The sequence below is a fragment of the Wolffia australiana genome, chromosome 3 (assembly GCF_029677425.1).
Source record: "Wolffia australiana isolate 7733 chromosome 3, ASM2967742v1".
NCBI lineage: Eukaryota > Viridiplantae > Streptophyta > Magnoliopsida > Alismatales > Araceae > Wolffia > Wolffia australiana.
This window is the reverse complement of record NC_135837.1, coordinates 16236393-16255977: the sequence shown is the minus strand read 5'-3', so window position 1 is coordinate 16255977 and position 19585 is coordinate 16236393. Positions and strand designations below refer to the sequence as shown.

General features: G+C 38.1%; 1 protein-coding gene across 1 annotated transcript; it reads right to left on the bottom strand.

Annotated features, from left to right (window-relative positions):
• Nucleotides 1–6874: 6874 nt before the first annotated feature.
• Nucleotides 6875–9768, bottom strand: LOC144701073 (hypersensitive-induced response protein 1). Its single transcript, XM_078572761.1, has 5 exons — nucleotides 9679–9768; nucleotides 8478–8675; nucleotides 8277–8397; nucleotides 8019–8207; nucleotides 6875–7341 (listed from the first exon to the last, which is right to left on the bottom strand). Exons 2-5 carry the CDS (start codon nucleotides 8664–8666, stop codon nucleotides 6983–6985), a joined length of 858 nt encoding a protein of 285 aa, XP_078428887.1. The 5' UTR covers nucleotides 8667–8675; nucleotides 9679–9768; the 3' UTR covers nucleotides 6875–6982.
• Nucleotides 9769–19585: the final 9817 nt, after the last annotated feature.

Sequence of the window (19585 nt, the reverse complement as noted above, 5' to 3'; positions counted from 1 at the left end):
TCCTTCCTTGCAAGAGTAGGGTCTACATGATCCTAATAACATTTGTAATGTTTTTTCACTATCTGAAAATTTTCCATTTATTTCAGATAGTTGTTTCCTATCTAATTTCTTATTCACATTTTTATTTTTTAATACATCTATATGTTTCTTAAGTTCATTGTTTTCTTCTTCTAATTTTCTGATGTTTTGGACTAATTCTGGATTTTTCGCAAGTTGGGAATTTGCTTCGTCAAGTTGGGAATTTGCTGCAAAGTTCATTTTTGCAGATTCTCAAATCCCTAGTGGATATTTCTAACTTAGAAGAAGTTTCTCGTAAAACTTCTTCCAACTCTCCTCGGGAGTGTTCATCTTGTAAGACTTTAGGAACTTCCAATCTACTTTCTACAAGTTCATACTTGAGATCTGTAACTTGTTGATTTAAGTTGAAAATTTCTATTTTGCAACTTTTTAGTTCCTTTCGGAAGATTTTAATTTCACATGTGGTTTCTAAGAATTCTATCAATTCATCACTAGAGCTTTCGTAAATGGATACCTCGGAATCGCTCCCCTTTGCCACCATGAAAAGGTTTGTTGATTCGGTCTTCTCATCGGATTCTCCATCTGAGCTGTCCTCGCTTGAGTTGCTCCAAGTTGCTTGAAGAGCCTTCTTCTTCTTACCTCTGACCTTCGTTGGTTTCCTCCTGTATGGTTCATCTTCTTCATCCCTGTTTTTCTTCTTCTTTGGGCATTCGTCCTTGAAGTGACCTGGTCTACCACACTCAAAACACTTTTTAGTGGTTTTTGAAAAATTCCCTTTAGCCCTAATTATTCTTGCTATCTTCTTTGATAGCAACACTATCTCATCATCATCATTACTCTCGTCATCCTCAACTGATGATTCTTTGACTCAGAGAGCTATATTTTTCTCCTTTTTACTCGTGGATCCATTTCTCCGAGACTCATCCATTTCAAAGGTGATGAGTGATCCAACTATGTCAACTAACGGCGTTGTTGACAAATTTTTTGCTTCTTCAATGGCAACAACCTTGACTCTAAATTCTGAATTTAAAGCACTTAAGAATTTCTTATTTAGTTCTAGGTTAGAATAAGTTTTATCTAGGTTTTTTAGACTATTTACTAAAGAACTAAATCTCCCGGACATATGCCTAATTTCCTCACCAGGATTTTGACTAAATAGTTCAAAATCCCTAACTAGCATTCCAACCCTAGTTTCCTTCACTTGGGTTGTCCCTTCATAAGATGTTCTTAAATAATCCCAAATATCTTTAGCTAAAGTGTAACTAGACACTTGATGGAAATCGGTTCCTTCTAATGTAGCTAATAATATATTCCTACCGGATGCATTTAGTTCGAGTTCTAAGGTTGAAAGTTCTTCGACCTTTTTCTCGAACCCAATAATTATAGCACTCCATAGAGAGTGCTTCTTGCCCATGGTATATGCCTCAATACGGGTTTTCCAAGTTCCATAATTTGTACCATCTAAAATTGGAGGAAATAGCCTAGATTCACCAGCCATTAGCTTCCGATCGGTCTTGCGGATTAATTACAATCCTTAAGCAAGAACCTGCTCTGATACCACTTGTTGAAAGCTAAGAGGAGGGGGGGGGTGAATTAGCTTATCTACTTTTTGTTTGCCTAATTAGCTTTTAAGATTCCTTTATTTGACTCTCACCTTCTTTCTCTCAAACACTTAGATTTACTTGGTTCCTTCGAATCCAAATTAGGACTCAGGATAACCTTACTAAGGATCCTCCCTTGTAAGGTACCCTAACCCAACTTACAGAGTTGCTTCTGCAGAGGAGTCTTCCGATGGCACATCACGTTCTTTGGTACATGAGCTTCAACTTCGAACCGCCTTCGGGTAGACCGTCATGAGCTCTTCCTCGTACGTCCACTTCCCTCATCACCGTTACGTCCTTGGTGCCACCAACGTCACCTCCCTGCCTTCTCGATCTTCAACACCTGTTCAGATTAGTGGAAGAAATGATATACCGCTCCCCGTGATTGATCAAAGGTCAATCACCGCTCTCAATGATGTATGAATGATCAAACACACTAAGATTCAAATGTGATATCAAGATCAATTCTGAAAACCTGTCTCATAAGTACTTTCAAGATCAACAAATCAATTCCTCTTAAACACTTTCAAAAATAATATCAATCCCTTCACTATCCTTCACAAAATCTCATAAAAATCACCACTAACTCAATGATTGTGGAGGAAACTATCACCCTATTCAGTAAATGAATGAATGATGAAAATGAAAAACTTCCCTTGAGAGTCGAGAAGCACAAGCACACTGATTGCAGGGGAAGAACTTCACAAGAGGGAGCACTTTCTTCTTCAAAGAAGAGCTCAAGAGAGATGGTTTTCAAAGTGGATGCCTCAACCCTTGCTCTGAAGGGGTATTTATAGGGCTAGAGGGGTATATTGTAATTTTCTGAGAATTTTTAAAAAAATTCGAGCTCAAAAAGGAGCTGTAATTAATTTTTATGATCTTTCAAAGTTTTATAGAAAGTTTCCTTAATTAAAAAATTAATTATAGTAATTAGTGCTAATTAAAGTAGTTAGGTTTAATATAGGAATTCCAAAAGTCGGAAAAAATATGATTTTTAGAAATGACAAATGAATTTTGGAAAACCGTCGGACCCGACCTTTGGAATAATCAAATTTCCTAATTCGATTTATCGGGTCTGAAGTGAGTTAAATATAGAAATTTTATTTCTATATTAAAGTGCACACATGGTGCACTGGTCAAGCGCCACGTTGCCAGGGCGGAGGTCGCGGGTTCGAATCCCACCCGCCCCGTTTTTTTTATCTTTATTTAAACTTTCTACTGCGGACCCAACCGCAGACTTAACTTGTTCAGTCCGCCCGTCGGGTCCGCCACTAAGGCTAATGGGCTCCGCCCATTTAGGCCTTATTGGGCCCTTTATAACCCAAAATAAATCCCAAAAAAAGTGATTAAAAAAACCATTTCTCATTCAATAAAAATTCTTTTAATTTATTTATTATTATTATTTTGACATTTTAAAATATAAATCAATGTTTTAAAGATACTTTAAAACCTAAAACGCCCTTTATATTATTTAAAACATTTTAAAAACATTTAAAAACATTTTCAGAATATTTAAAAAGCATTTTTAATTATACAGAAGATTTTAACAATTTCTTTAACAATTATATTAATAGCTCTTAATATTTTAAAATTTTTTTTTAAAAGCATTCAAAAACCTTTAAAAACCTTTAACTTCAAGGAACTTATTAATTTATAAAGTCATGATTACTATTTTAATTTAATGTACATTAAAACACAAAAACCACAACAAACATGATTGACAGTATGGTAAAATACCAACTATCTATATTTATGTTAAAGAGCACCAACTATCTATATTTATTTGGATCAATTATGTCAATTATTTATACTAAAGAGCACAACTATCTATATTTAGTGTCTCCATATTAATGGCTAAAGAAACTGTTATACTGATGCATGACGTCATCAGTGGCGTCGTCCGACGGGTAAATCCCAAAGGAAAATGAAATTATGTGACTATAGTGTCCTAGGCGGATGTACGTGCGGGCCCCGACTCGAGGAGATTCACCGAACTCCAAGATATGGGGCAGACGGCCGGTGATGGTGACGGTGACGCGTGTGCACAAGACCACGCACGCTCCTGACGCTGCGCGCTCTCGCGCCAGCACCGTGCTCTCGCAACCCTGCGCCGCACGCCCGAGGCTGCTCGCGCGCCCGACACTGCACTCGTGTAACGGACTCCGAGCTGCCTCGTTCTAAATGACATGCACCACACATGCTCCATTCATTGTAAAAAATGGCATGTTCATGGTTCATTTGTATATTTAGTATAATTGAGGATCCGCTATATTCCCCTAAAGAAAGGCAAAATTTATAAGAGCGTCTGCGCCCCAATGACAAGCGTCTGGGCCCACGCCCCAAGCTGAGCGTCTACGCCCGCGCATCCAGCCCAGCGTGCCTCACCCTCATGCACGCCACCGCGTTGGACCTTCTGCACATGTGCCACCCCTGCTCCATTCATTGTCCTCACGCCGTGCTAGTGGTTGCCTCGTTCTAGCTCCACCACGACGTGTGCTGCCGCGCTTATCCGAATTAACACTTGCTACGAACTCTCGGGTCTTGACCCGCAAAGGTACTGCCGTTTCCTCCTATACATTTGCAGTATTATTTCCTCTTATAGTGCTGTCTTCCCCTACTTTGCTCCATTGCCAAAATTCTTGCCAATTCATAGGAATAGCCACCATTATCGAGAGGTAGGAACTTTCTTGTAGAAGGTATTAATTCATTAGCAAAGAAGGTTGTGGACGCTATTTGGCATTCGTGCCTCTCACTTCCATAGCGTATAGTTAGTCAAACTGGTCATTGGGAGCCTGACCGTGACGGTCCACTTCCCGATCTTTAATTAATCATCGTATTAAGATCAGCGTGCCGATCAATTTTTCATCATACTTCAAAAACACATATTACGGCATTTTGTTGTTCACGCTCCATTATCTCTCATGTGTGTTGTAATACGAGCCGTCCGATCCCGGTACCCTTTGTATTACATCATAGGAATTACATTCATTGTTTGTGTGTTACCAAAGGTTTGGTTGTAGTTTGATTTCTAAATATTATATGAATTGTTGTGTCATTAGTGAAGATTAGATAGTACAACAGAAGAAAAACAGATGCATCCTATAAACTAGACTATACACCTGTCTAAACTAATATAAAATATTTAATAAATCTTAATTTCTCCATCCTATTCTATTTGGGAAATATTTTGCTTCATTGGCAAATCACATTTTTATGACAAAAGTAGAATTATGATTAGAAAAATACAGGAACACCTAATTAACACCTATTCATCACGTAATGTCCGCTACAATGTACAATGAAATGTACATGGGGAGAGATATCATTATATACTCAAGTCGAAATATAACACTATACAGGGAATTATAAGTCTAAGATTTTAATAAGGCTACATCAACAAAGGACAGTCAATGAAAAGGAAATTAGGTCCAGTTCAATGAGAGAATATTATCCCCATGCCTCAAATTCCTAAGATAGTTTGTACCCAACCGGCCAAAGAGTAGTCGATTATCTTATGAAAACAAAAAATAATTGGACACCCAAAATAAAATTATGACACCCAAGGACCAAGCTACGAGTAGATTATGTTTTCATATGATCTATAGAAATAGGTATATACACGAGTTTCTATACACATACAAGCCCTTATTTAGGATCACAGCAGTTGATTCATAAGTTAAGGACACCAGGTACGTGTACCTATTTTAGAGTACGCGGATGATGGTTGACACGTCTCCCTTGTAAAGCACATCCCATAAAAGTACAGCCTTTCTCTGCACTCGTTCTTCCACTCCTCTCTGAGTTCTGCCGAGTCTCTGTACCACTGCCTGTACAGGGTCGTTTTCAAGTATATACATACGAATTTCTCATATATCTTTGTCCCCACACATCTCATCCGCAGATCAAAAACTTTATACGAAAGAAAAATTTGAAGAAATTATAATATCTAGTCTTAGTTCTCGGATAATCGGAAATTCATATCCGACTCCCTCAAGTAGAAGACAAAACCCGATGAATTTCACCGATCGAATCCAAAGGATCTGGTCGAAAGATGACAGAGACGAAGCGTTCACGAGTTTCTCGAAAAAACAAGTTATTTCGAAAGTATTCGTTCGATCAAGCTAAAAGTTTGACGAAAAATTGGGAAAAACCGATCATCCAGTGCTTCCAATCAATCAAAGAAAAGGCGAGGACAAATCAAGCGATCGGCGACCTCAACCGCGGATGAGAAATCTTTACTAGCAGACAAGAGAGCCGATCATCCAGAAATATTTCGTCCAATCAAGCTAAGAGTTGGACGAAAGATTGGAAAAAACCGATAATCCAACGCTCCAAACCGATCAATACAAGAAAAGGCGAGTACAAAACAAGCGATCGGCAACCTCGCCCGCAGCCATGAAATCTTACTAGCAGACAAGAGAACCTCATTCGTCATCTCGAAATAATTCGTTCAATCACGCTAAAAGATGTACGAAAGATTAGAAAAACTCGATCCGATGCTGTAACCAGTACAAGAAACGGTGAAGAAAAATCAAGCAGTCGGCGACCTCAACCGCAGTCCAGAAATCTTACTTGCCCACAAGTCAGTCTCATTCGTCATCTCGAAATAATTCGTTCGATCAAGCGAAAATTTGGGCGAAAGAGTGGAAAAACCGATCATCCGATGCTCCAATCAGTAGAGAAAAAGGCGAGGACAAATCAAGCGATCGACAACCTCAACCGCAGCCGAGAAATCTTACTTGCAGACAACTGAGCCTCACACGTCATCTCGAAACAATGTTCAATCAAGCCAAAATTTGGTCGAAAAACCGATAATCCAATGCTTCAATCGGTAGAGAAAAGGCGAGGACAAATCAAGCGATCGACAACCTCAACCGCAGCCACGAAATCTTACTTGCGGACAACTGAGCCTCACACGTCATCTCGAAACAATTCGTTCAATCAAGCCAAAATTTGAACGAAAAACCGATCATCCAATGCTCCAAACCGATCAATACAGGAAAAGGCGAAGAAAAATTCAACCGATCGGCAGCCTCAACCGCAGCCAAGAAATCTTACTTGCAGACAAGAGAGCAGCGGAGAAGATCGACGCAGTCAAGCTGCGAGAAAACCCTCGCGATAACCTCAGCCGGAGGCCGAAGAGCCGGCGGAAGATCCTTCTCCTCTCCTCCCATCCTCCCCCGTCCTTCAAACCAACGACAAACCCCTCTTTTATACCCCGCGCCAATCTCCTCCCCCTTTGACAATTCAAACCATCCGAGCAAATCCCCAACACCTGGACATTATTCAATCCACAATAATATCCAATCCAATCTCCGACTTAGATTTATTCAAATATATATAAATAAATAAGCGACGACGGATCAGGGGACGGACGACGCCTGGAGGAGGCCCTCGCGGATCTGAGACGCGATGTCGCGGACGGCGCCGGGGCCGTGGGGGATGAAGACGGCGGACGACTTGGCAGACGCGCCGATCTCCTTCATCGTGTCAAAGTACTGAGTGACGAGAACCATGTCCATAACGTCTTTGGCGGTGGTGCCGGGCACGTTAACGGCGAAGCCCAGTACGCTGTCTCGCAGCCCCTCCACTATCGCCTGTCTCTGCCTCGCTATCCCCAACCCCGACAAGTACTTAGCCTCCGCCTCCCCCTCCGCCCTCTTAATCTGAAGTATCTTCTCCGCCTCCGCCTTCTCGTTCGCCGCCATCCTCAGCCTCTGCGCTGCACCCCGAAATCCACCCAAGGTCAGAGGTTGCTGATTAGTATTCGCCCGTCTCGATACCAATATCAGATTACGGTATCGGAACGGATGCTGTACTGGATACCAAAAATCAAATGTAATGTATTGGACGAGTTATTAATATCTTAAATATATTACATATATAACTGGCTTAAAATATAGTGAATTTTTATTAATATGTTACTATATTGTTTAATAAATATTATACCTTGTTTAATATATACAGCGCACGATTTCTACTTTCTTCCATATGGGATAACAGGATTCAAAGTTTATTGTAAACTCCGAATCCTGTTATCCCGTATGGAAGAAAATAAAAATCTTGCACTGTATATATTAACCGAGGTTGAAAATATATCAAAAGTATATGGCGTTGGATGCACCTAAATCATCGAATGTGATGATTAATATTATTTTTTCTATCAATATCCGATAACCGATTCCGATATCCAGTATCAGATATCCGGAACATCCTTACCCCTCTGATATCCGTCTTCGATATCCGTCTACACCTAAAGGACGGATATCGTCCGATATCCGATATCAGACACCATCCCAGTTTTTCCGGATATCAGATATCGGTTGTCCAATACCAGATATTGGTTGGACAAACACTATGGCTGATGGATCAGGATAAGCACTGGGGAGAACAGCGTACCAGCGTTGATCTCGTTCATCGCCCGCTTGACGTGCTCGTCCGGCTCGATGTCCACGATGAGCGTCTGCACTATCTCGTAGCCGTAGTTGGACATGGCCTTCTCCAGCTCCTCTTCCACGGCTTTCGCTATCTCGTTCTTCTGCTCGAAGGCGTCGTCGAGTTTGAGCTTCGGCACGCTGGCCCTGATCACTGAGAGAGGACCCAGCTATCTTGATCAGAGATCAAAAACGATGAGATTGATCTAAATTCTAGCCATACCGTCGAAGACGTAGGCTTGGATTTGCCCCCTTGTGTTGCTCAGTTTGTAGAACGCATCATTGGCTCGCTCCGCCAAGGCTCGATATTGAATGGATGCCACCACGTTGACGAACACATCATCCTGATTATGATCATGATCATGATCATGATGTTGTTGTTGTTGTTGTTGATGATGATGATGATGATGGGTGGGGAGCAAACCTTGGTTTTTGTCTCGCATCTGACATCCAGTTGTTGTACTCTGAGGGAGAGTTGGCCCGCGAGTTGGCTGCCGAGGAACCAAGGCAGGCAGTGGCATCCTGGCTCCAGCACCTCTTCAAACTTGCCGAAAGTCTCCTTTATAGCGACGGTGGATTGATCGACTTGTATGCAGCAGAATAGATTCCCCATCGTTTTTAACTGTGAAATCAGTCGAGAACACAAGTTTTTGGTTTCGGGTTATTAGAAATCAAGCAACCCAGAAACCCCATCCCAAGATTTCCCTCGGATATCAACATGAATAATACGACAAGAAAGTCTCGTGCATAGGCAGCTTTTATTTAGAAAAATAGGACGAGATATTTTATGTATCAATATGAACAATATTTTTAGAAACTAAAGGGAAATTTCGAAATAAGGGAAGTTATTGGAGGATGGGACCCTTCATTAGGAAGAAATCTTCCCGGTTAAGTTAAGGTGTGAAAGGGCTTCCTTTGACAAGAAGGACCAGATGTTCGACGATGCAAGCAAGAAAATTAGAAAAGTCAGAGGCCAAATCTAGCGTATCCAGCAATACTTTCCGCAATAAAATTTCCATTGAATTGTTATGCTTGTTCACAAGGGGCGAATAGAAAGCGACACGAGAGCTTGGCCAAGTCAAACACAAGAATCGTCGGTTCCACAGGACAGGAAGAACACTAGGACAGACCAAACTCTAATTGCTGAAGAAAAAATGGTTTAGGGCAGTACAACTCATAATTCACGAACAGAAAATTTCCGAAAATGATTGCGTCTGTCCCCAACCGAAACTAGCAACTCAGATGTTCATGTTCAATTCTAAGTAAATCAAGTAAAACTCAAAAAAACGAAGAGAAAACCTAGATCATGAAGCCAGGAAGTGCATCATATCATCCGGAACATATGCAAGGATGGGTTCAAATTACGCAAAAACGAAGAGGAGGACATCGAAAAAATTAGGAATCATCCGACCACAATAGCAGATAGAAAGTGATATCACCTTAAAATTTGATCGCATACTCAATTAAACACGCGATCTTGATGACACGAGGAAACAAAAACTGGGGAATGAAATTTCAAGACAAAAAACTTGTAGGAACATGAAAATTCGTCGATTAAACGAAAATCAAGCAGTAGAATTTTCCCATGCAATAATATCAAGACGAAATCAGAGAGGATCATTCACCTTCCTCGGCTGCAACCACCCACCCCGCTACTCCGATTCCAAACCTTCAAACCCGCGTTTTACTGACAAAATAGCCAGATAAGCACAAGGAAAGTGGACCCCGTACATTCCTAATCCGTGGATCTTCGGGTACACTAGATGAACGGTTCAGATCAGTTTTTGCTGACGGAAGATGGTTTGTAACGAAACGGAACGGAACGACCCACCCGTCACGGGTGGGTTTTTCGTCACATTATATAATGATATCTCCCCCATGTACATTTCATTGTACATAGTAGCGGACATTGCATGATGAACAGTCTAAACACTTCAAGCGAAAGGCTTAATTAGGTATTCCTATATTATTCTAATGTTAATTCTAATTTTCATAAAAATATGATTCGCCGGTGAAGTAAAATATTTCCCAAATAGAATAGGATGGAGAGAATAAGATAAACTCAATATTGTGTATTAGTTTTCACGGTTGTATGGCCTAGTTTATAGGATGCATCTCTTTTTCTTGTTTTATACTATCGAATCTCCAGGATATGACACAACAATTCTTACAATATTTAGGCAATCATACTACAACCAAACCTTTGGCAATACACAGACAATGAACATAATACATATACTCAATTCAAATAGATACACGCTAAAACACATAAAATCTTTACCAAGAATTACAAACTCTGAATTGATATAATACTGATCACTAACTCGCCTTCTTAGCTCAAATTTGTGTTCTAATTCATTCTCATTTTCTGTATGATAATGCTGACTGTTTGAGTTTCCCTCTAAATAATTATATTCAATAAAAATATATGTGGTCGGCAAGCCGATCACACATTCCACATCTCGTTTCATGTTCATTAATAGAATATATTCATTATAGTGCATGTATGATGCTTATCATGAATTCCATGAATACATGATTGAACTTAGTGAATCATGATGAGATAGTAATATGGAGATCGGTATTCTTTAAACATGTGTTCCAAATATTCATATTCGAATGATACTAAAAAAGACATCAAAATTTCAGATATAATAACATAATTTAGTCTCACTCATATGATGAGTATAACAGTTTCCTTAACCATTAGTATGGAGGCACAAAATATATACAGTTGGTGCCCTTTAGTGGAAAGAGTTTACAAGATTGATCCAAACGAATCCCTAAATGATATTATACCAAATTGTCAATTAGGTTGATTCACGTCACGGTTGTGTAAGTGATCCTTAGACTTGTGACACCAAAGACGTATTGTGGACGGACAATTTTACTTTGACTATGACTTACATGTCATTAATCATGAGATTCTAAATAGTCTTAGTTCAGGAGCATCAAGAAGTTCACGAAGACGATTGAAAGGTCAAGATAAAATCGTCCACCCTTGGTATAAGTGGTGACAACTATAGAAAGTTGATGAGATGAAGTCCTTGGCCAAGGTAGTGAAATATTAAAGAATAGTTCTTCGATGATTTCAAAATGCACCAGTACTAACTCGGATGACCAATCAAGGGTTGATAGTTGACCATACTCTAAGTCTTCTTAGGAGCATCATGTGGACGATGGACAATATGTGTACGATAATTGATGGTAAAAAGGTACCACAAGTGAGTTGATGCAAAATTCTTGTGTATCGTCTAGATCTCAAGGTGTAGCTAGGCACCCTACACGTTGGATATTCAACCAATCGATTAGGTTGAATACTTTCTGACTTTAATTAATTTATATGATGATATAATTAATAAATTTGGAAGACCAATAAAGGTTAATCAGTCGCTCAAGTTGTTAATTACACTGATACAAGGACCATACCCTCGAATCATTCACACACAAATATTATTTTGGATGTCAGACGTTTTACTTAGTTTTGAAGGGTTTTTATAAAAAATGCCAACTTAGTACAAATAGGGGAATGCCCTGAACGAAACTCCCCCAAACCAATAATTTTTAGGGGGCCTTTCCCTTCTTCTCCCTTCTCCACACACATTTTTGACTTTCTCGATATGATCAGGATGGCATAAGGACGACGACAATGGGTGAACAAAGTTCGCACGGGTGAAGGAGGATATTCGACGTGCCCCCGATCTTGTGGATAGGTCTAGTTCCTAGACACTTGAACATCTTGACTCGTCTCACTCTAAGATACAAGAAATCACATATGTGATCCCATGCACAAGTTCCTTGTTTAATAATTTTAATGATGTTGTTATGATTCTGTTATGTGTCTCTCGCTACGTGAAATCATCGTCTTCATCAAGATCGAGGCTTGTAGTGTTGGGTTATTTGTATTGGTTCACTCATGTAAAACATGATTCCATAATCGATTCAAAATCAATCTTTAAAATCAATACATCAAATGTACCTTTTGGGGAACTTTTTCCATCCTTAACCTACTCTAGTTGAGATTGTTTTGAAGCAGTTAATGCATCCAACATCCATAAATATCCACGCGATCACTTGGTGCTTGAATCTCCACTTCTTTTTCTTCAACTCTCCTTGAAAATCTTGAAGATCTTCTCATCAGAAAGACACTCTCTTAGTTGAGGAGAGAAGAGAAAAGAGTGGAGAAGGGGGGGGGTTCTCAAATCTGGTTGGCCTATAAGTAAAACATATTCACCAATACCCCTATGATCTTATGCATGTGACCCTCTAGGGCCATGTATCATTCTAGTTATTAACTTTAGTGACCCAATAATAATTATTCACCAACCTCATTAATTCAATGTGTCAACATATAAATTAATTAAGGATCTATTTGACCCAATCGATAGGTTGTTCTTCATGAGCCACCAAGTATCAGTCTCACAATAGTACTGGCTTTTCTTCAAAAAAATTGTTATTCTTATTATTTCTGACAGTCATTGTTTCTTCTCTTTCAGAATGTGATTCATCACTCATAAACTCGCATCTTTCCTTGTCTTCATTACCTCGTACGTGATTGACTTCATAACCTCGCTCTATGGCGCATTGATGGAGGACCATCCAGTCGACCACGCCCTGATCCGTCGCCAGCCACGTCGTGAAGCTCGAGCGGACGCGAAGAATCTACAATTTTGCTACCAAGCTTGAGAACCGACATTGTCTTATTGCTTTGCGTCGTGTATCTTTATGTTTTTCATTCTTTTATCGTCTTTGGATTATCGAGAGGCCTCTCTTGCGTGAGCACCGGCCTCCCCTCGTGCGTGTTTTATTTTTAATTACATTTAAATGTCGTCTTTAGGGGGAGGAAATCCATGTTGGACTTCTTCTCCCCCTTAAGAATCCAGTTAAGGGGAGCCCAATAGGCTCTCCCTTAAGAGGAGGGGCCCAAAAAGGCCCACCCCCCCCCCTCCACAACTACCACTTCCCCAATATAAAAAAAGGGAAGAGTGGACGTGGAGGGGGAAGGAGAAGTCATTGTTCAGGAAACCAGATCTCGTTGTTCTTATTGACAATTATTTTGGTGTTCATTGTTCTATGTTGTTTCTGAGGGAGAGGAAGGAAATCACCGGAGAAGAAGAATCGGAGGCCTAACATAGAGGGAAAAGAAAGTCATATCTCTTTTCTCGTCTCATTGGGTTTTCTGTTGCTGTCTTCATTCATCTTCTGTTGGAGAAAACGAATGACATTGTTTGTTTATTCATATCTGCGGATAGAAGACCCTGACGCAACCAAACGTTCTGCTGACTCTTGGAGTATTCTACCGATCCATTTGTCGAAGGAAGAATGTTCCTTCACTGTTATTTATCAAGCCTGATAGCTGCTGAATAACGGATTGCTCATCCATCTAGCTCCAGAGGGATCATCGGTCAGGACTTACCAAAGAAAACAGCTATAGGCAACGTTCCCCGTCAAAGGAGAAACTATCAGATGCAAAAAAATTGATCAGCTTCTTTTCTCTCGACTGTTCTTCTGATTTTTTTGATCAATCATTCAAATCGCCAGTTTGAGTCGGCCGTCTAAATCCCTCACGAGTGACAATATTGCTGATGAGGGATCTACTGCATGAATCCAAAATCAACAAAAGCCATCACCGGACTCCTGTTACTACCCTCCGAACAGCTTTCCTAGATGGGGGATTAACTACCCGTGAATAGTCGAGCTTCTTTGACTCTACATTTATCTGGATAGCGAAGACAAGGATTAGAAACGGTGAAGAAGGCCATCAAAACACAATGCTCGAGGAGTTCCGCGATTGAATTTCTGCCACGTTACGATTCTCCACTCTACCGTTGGTGGTCCATTCCGATTCAGGGTTTAAACTCAGGCCACAGGTCATCCGTCTTACCCCCTTTCATTTACAGTCTTAATTACTTCTTTCAGTGCCATTCTCTAATTGCGTATTGCCTCGAGTGATCATAATCAAGAAGTGAGGAGTAGCCACCCTGTGTGATAGGGATTTTCTTGTCGGTGTTGGATTGGATCGACTACACTAATAGTGCGGACGCTCTTGGACGGGAACGTTCTTCACTCGTTGGCTTTCAAACTGTTTACATCAATCATTGGAAACTTGATTAAGACGAAACCCGTCCCGTGTCGACTAGTTGACCTGGATCCCGAAACATTCGACGATTGACATACTTTCTCGTTATTGTTTCCTCGAACCCTCATCATATTCCTCGTCATTAACATTTCATTTGTCGTTTATTATCTGGAGGTAGCATGAAGTATCAATTTTGAACGACGTGTTACACCACGCATCGTACCTTTGACTTCATAACATTCTTTGACTTCGTTACTTCATTCTGTTGGGCGTCGCGCTGCTTGTAAACTCACGCCTTATGCTTCATCACTTCTTCGCTCCCCTCCAAAAGTCACGGCTTCACTCGTTTCTTATTCAAGTGAAGATGGTTTATGTTTCTAACAAATCAGAACCTTTCACTCGCTCTCTTGAGTACGATTCCATCTTAGATGATTTTTTGTTCTTCACTCTCTTGTTATGGTAGGGAACACATAAACTGATGGATGGTGCATATTATCATATAGAAACATGCAAAGCATTGTGATTCGTACTACCAAAGTCGTTAAACGGCAGGTTATGTTAAACCATCTTGGGATGCCAAGCTACATCTTGTGCTCTAGAAGATTCCAAGTAGTGTTTGAACTCTCTCATGGAACCTTTACCGCCTTCGGTTACCATATATGTATAATCTATCATCTGCGTGAGACTCTCGAATAACTTAGGGTATGGCTGATCGTCAAACCCTAATCCGTTATTCGATTAGAATTGATGCGTAACGGGGATCATCGGAGAAAGTCTTCTCCAATATCCTCACTACCCTGGTCAATGATTTTCTGCATCATCTTCCTTGAGTCAATATCCTTTTATTCCGATGGCGGATGATCCTGTCTTGCCCACTCAATCATCTCCATTAACTTCTTAATACATCTGAGCTATGACTTGTTTGAATCCCATGATTAAAACCTCATAATTTGTTGTCAAAACTTAGACGTCTATGTACGAGATTTCCTTGGTGTCTCAATTCAGTGGATCACTTATACAACCATGACATGAATCAACCTGATTGACATTTATGTATAATACCATTTGGGGTTTCATACAGATCAATTCAGTGAACTCTTTCTCCAAAGAGCACCCACTATATGTCCTTAGTGTCCCCACACTAATGACCACATGATAAATCATAATTCTCATATGAGTATAATCATTTAGTGCTATTATATCTGGATAATTCGATGTTCATCTTGACTATCTATTGAATAGGAATATTTAAAATACATGTGTGAAGACAAATGATATATGTATTACGATATCATCATAATGCACTTGGTCATTGCATGTATTTATGGGATTTACTATAATCGTCACACAGGATAATAATGAACATAATATTTTATTCAATGAATTTAAATAAACACGGTGGTCTGATTGGCTTGAGGGAAATATAATATCCAAAATTTGGAACCCAACATATACTGATGTGTCCATTTCTTTAGTTTGGTGGGTCTAAGTCAAAGTCAATATTCCACATATCTTCTTCATCTAACCTAGAAAGAATACTTAACTATTAAGAAGAAGAAAAAAGGAAATATCATACACTTTTTTTCTCTTTAATTCTGACAACTGATTGTTTCTCACTAAAATTCTACTCCAAACTACATGACCCAAATGCTTCTCAAAATATTAATAAAAAAAAAATTATTTCATAAAAATAGTACACATGGGTAATACTCTAGTTTTTATTCCATTGAAAGATAATGTGTAAAAGATAAAATTCTCCACATATGGCGCATGCCTTAATTAAAGATTTAATATTATTTAAATAGTATTATGAGATGAAGGGAGATACATATAAACATACGGAGTAAAGAGATGAGGAAAATGTAAGGTGAGAATGTGGTTATTACTAATGAGATTAATATGGTTATATTAGACCGTGATAATGGGGATAATAGAATAATTATTGAGAGTAAGAAGGAAGTGAAGGTAAACAGATAAGAAAGTTAATATACTTGAGTGATGATATGAACAGAACTAGTATAGGGGTATGATGGTGACTTGAGATGAAGACACAATGACTTGAAAGGTACGAGTTATGATCAAGATGTGTAAATATGTGAACTGATAGTGTAATGACATGATGGGATGGATGAACACTAATGTTGATAATGAAAAAACCAAGCAAAGGTGAGGATGTTTACTATATATCACTATGTTCAGCCAAGATCACAGCTATTTATTTGACCTGAATATATCCCTTGTTTAATAATAAGTCATAATGCATTTGTGACCTTTGTTATCTGAGATTTTTTCATCTTCCCACATCCATGTCCATGTCACACTATTAGCCATCCCAATGTAATCATAAATATTATGTTTTTAGTAATAATTTCATGCATTTATGAGCATATTTATGTGCATACTAATTCTTAGAATGATTTATTGTAGTTTTAGAATCATTTTCCTATATTTCTTGATTTATGGTATTTTAACATAATTTTTTGACATTCATTTCATGAATAATATTCAAAAAAATAATTTAATTTATTTAAATATTTCAAGGGTTTTGAAGATTAAGCCTTAAAAGCATTTTAGTAAATTGCTTTAATGAGTATTTTGATGAATGTTCAAAGTAATCTATGTCTCAATAAGGGTTGTGATCAAAGCACAATATGTCCTTAGTCTACTAGTTGGCTGATTGCTAGTGAACATAAAATAACAGCCTTAGCTATATTAAAAGGCTACTTAGTTTGACCATTTGGTGAACAGGTCAAATCATGTATTTAGGACTTGGATTTTCTTGTATTTTCTATGACATTAAGAAATACATATTCTTTAACATTGTTCAAATATTTCGCTGAATTTGACTTCATTTGATTGGTTTGATATCTTATTCAAATTTTTTAATTACTACCTTTTGGGTATTGAATGCTGAATTTACTGATGATTTAATGAAAATTAATTACATGAAGAGATTAATATCCTACGATGATATCTTGATTAAACTGATGTGGTAGACATACCTAAAAGTTTTAGATTATTTTAAAGCTGAACTCCTTGGCATAACGACTAGTTTTGCTCTTAACAGATGAAAAAGTATTTTAAATTTATGCCAAAAAAGTAAATATAAAAATTTAATATTAAAATGGTTACTATTTTATATTGTCTAATAATCAATACTAGACATGGTTGTTTGGTTCGCTATGTGCGAATCTGTGCGATTTGTTCGTTCTGTTCGGTTTTCCGAACAGAACATTAACAAATTTGCACAGATCATCGCACACACCCGCGTGCAGTTTGAATTGTTCGATTTGTGCAAATTTGTTTAATCTGTTTTTAAAGAATAAACATATGTTTATTATTATATATATTTATTATTTAAAAATATATTAAAAATATACATATGCGAATTGTTACTTTGTTAGGTTTCAAACTTTTGAAGGATGCTCTCCCTCAGCAGTTCCTCTTTCGCTTGGCGATTTCCTCTCTTCCCCAGTTCCTCGGCAATTTCCTCTCCCAGCGGCTCAGCAATTTCCTCTCTTCCTCAGTTCCTCGGCAATTTCCTCTCTTCCTCGGCGGCTCGACGATTTCCTCTCTTCATTTTTCAAGAATCATCTGACCAAATTCCTTCAAGAATCACAGTAAGATATGAATCTTTTTTAATTTCTCAGTCAAGATTAAAAAGAAATTAATCTTGATTTATTCTTCTTTTCTACTGATTCATTACCACCAATGTAATAATTAATGGGCCATGACTTCCAGTCTCCATTATGTCCTTTTTCTTTGTACTTCCGCACTCTTTCCTCATTATACAATCACATCTCTTTTTTATTTTGACCTAATTCATGTGTAAGTCTAAACAAGAATTCTCTATTTTATTCTTTATCTTCTCAATCTCTCTATCTTTCCTCCCTTCATAAATACCACGTAATTTACCCCTCAATTGTTCAGTCAATGCCCCTTTGGGAATCAACATCTCCATTGCCCAAAAATGGAGATTTTGGTAACTTGTGTATCCCCACTTAGTAATAAAAAATACTCTAAACAGATTTTTTCTGATAATTTCTGAGAATTTGTGTGAATTGTACAAATTCTGTGCAAATTTGTAGCAATTTGTGCAACTTTTACAAATTGTGAGAATTTTGTTCGAAATGTGTGAATTTTTTCGAATTGTTCTAATTGTTCAAAAATCTGTTCTAATTTTCACACACAAAAAATAACAGAACAAAGAACAAGGCCCTGTGTGGTTCTTTTGTCCCAATTTTTTGTTCGTTTCAAAAGAACAGAACAGAACAACCATGTCTTATCAACCCATGACTGTTGGAGTGTTAAAAACTACCATAATGCCCTTTTGGATTTCTAAATCCACATATACTGTATTGAGCCCTAATTTTAATTTCCCTACAGTAATTTTTAAGAACTTTTGAGCATCCTTTCAAAAGGAGATTTGTTTAACATCAATCCAAGTCCATAGAACTTGGCATCATGGTTTTTGGTACAACAGGATTCAAGATTCAAAGGAAAAAGGCTGGACTCTAAAATACACACATCCTCGACCTTGTTATAAGTATTACACATTTAACTTAATTCTAAAATTGATTTTGAGATTTTTTCAACTTATGAATAGTTCATAACATCCATACAAACCCAAAGAACTTAGAATCACGTATTTTATTGAGTTTTGAAAGAGCTACAAGGTTTGAACTTGGACGTGGAGGAATGGATCATTCAACTAAGAATGTGGAAAGTTTGATCTCTGGAGATTCATTTGATTCGATTTTGAACTTTTTGTGTGGGATAACAGGTGTGCAATTGTGTTAAAAAAAATCCAGGTAGAATATTCTCATTTGGTGTAGGAACAAAGAAGATATTTTAGTTTTCACCAAAGGTCAATGACGAATCAAGGAATTTCATACAAAGAGAAACATGGAGGAGAAGGGAACATGAGGAAAGAATGAATACAAACAGGGAGGTATTGAAATAGGGAAGTCATAATTACATTTATGAATTTTTATGTCTGAATTAATCAACTTCTGATTTATAAATATTCCTGCCGAAATACATGATCACAGGCCTTGTCTCATATACTACTTAAGGAGTTGTCATATTAAGTGTAATTGAGGATAATATATTGTTCAGAAATACATTGTTCTTACAAGATCTTTATGATTAGTCAACTTAAGGCTTTGGGGCCCAAGTTGAAGTAGTTCAAGCGCTGTCATTCCGTGGAAGACTGGGGGCTAAGGACAACAAAGCTTCATTGACTCTTAGGTTGTTCTTTTGCCACTAAAACTAATAGGGTTTATAGTATTTTTTAAATGATTAATTTTAATGGTTTTTTTAGAGTTGCAATGGAATTTCATGGCATTAAATTAATAAAAAATAATTTATAAGTCCAAAAATACAAATATAAATTTATTTTAATTATTATTATTTATCTTTTTAGCTCGTAAAAGTGTGTTCCATGCGATCAA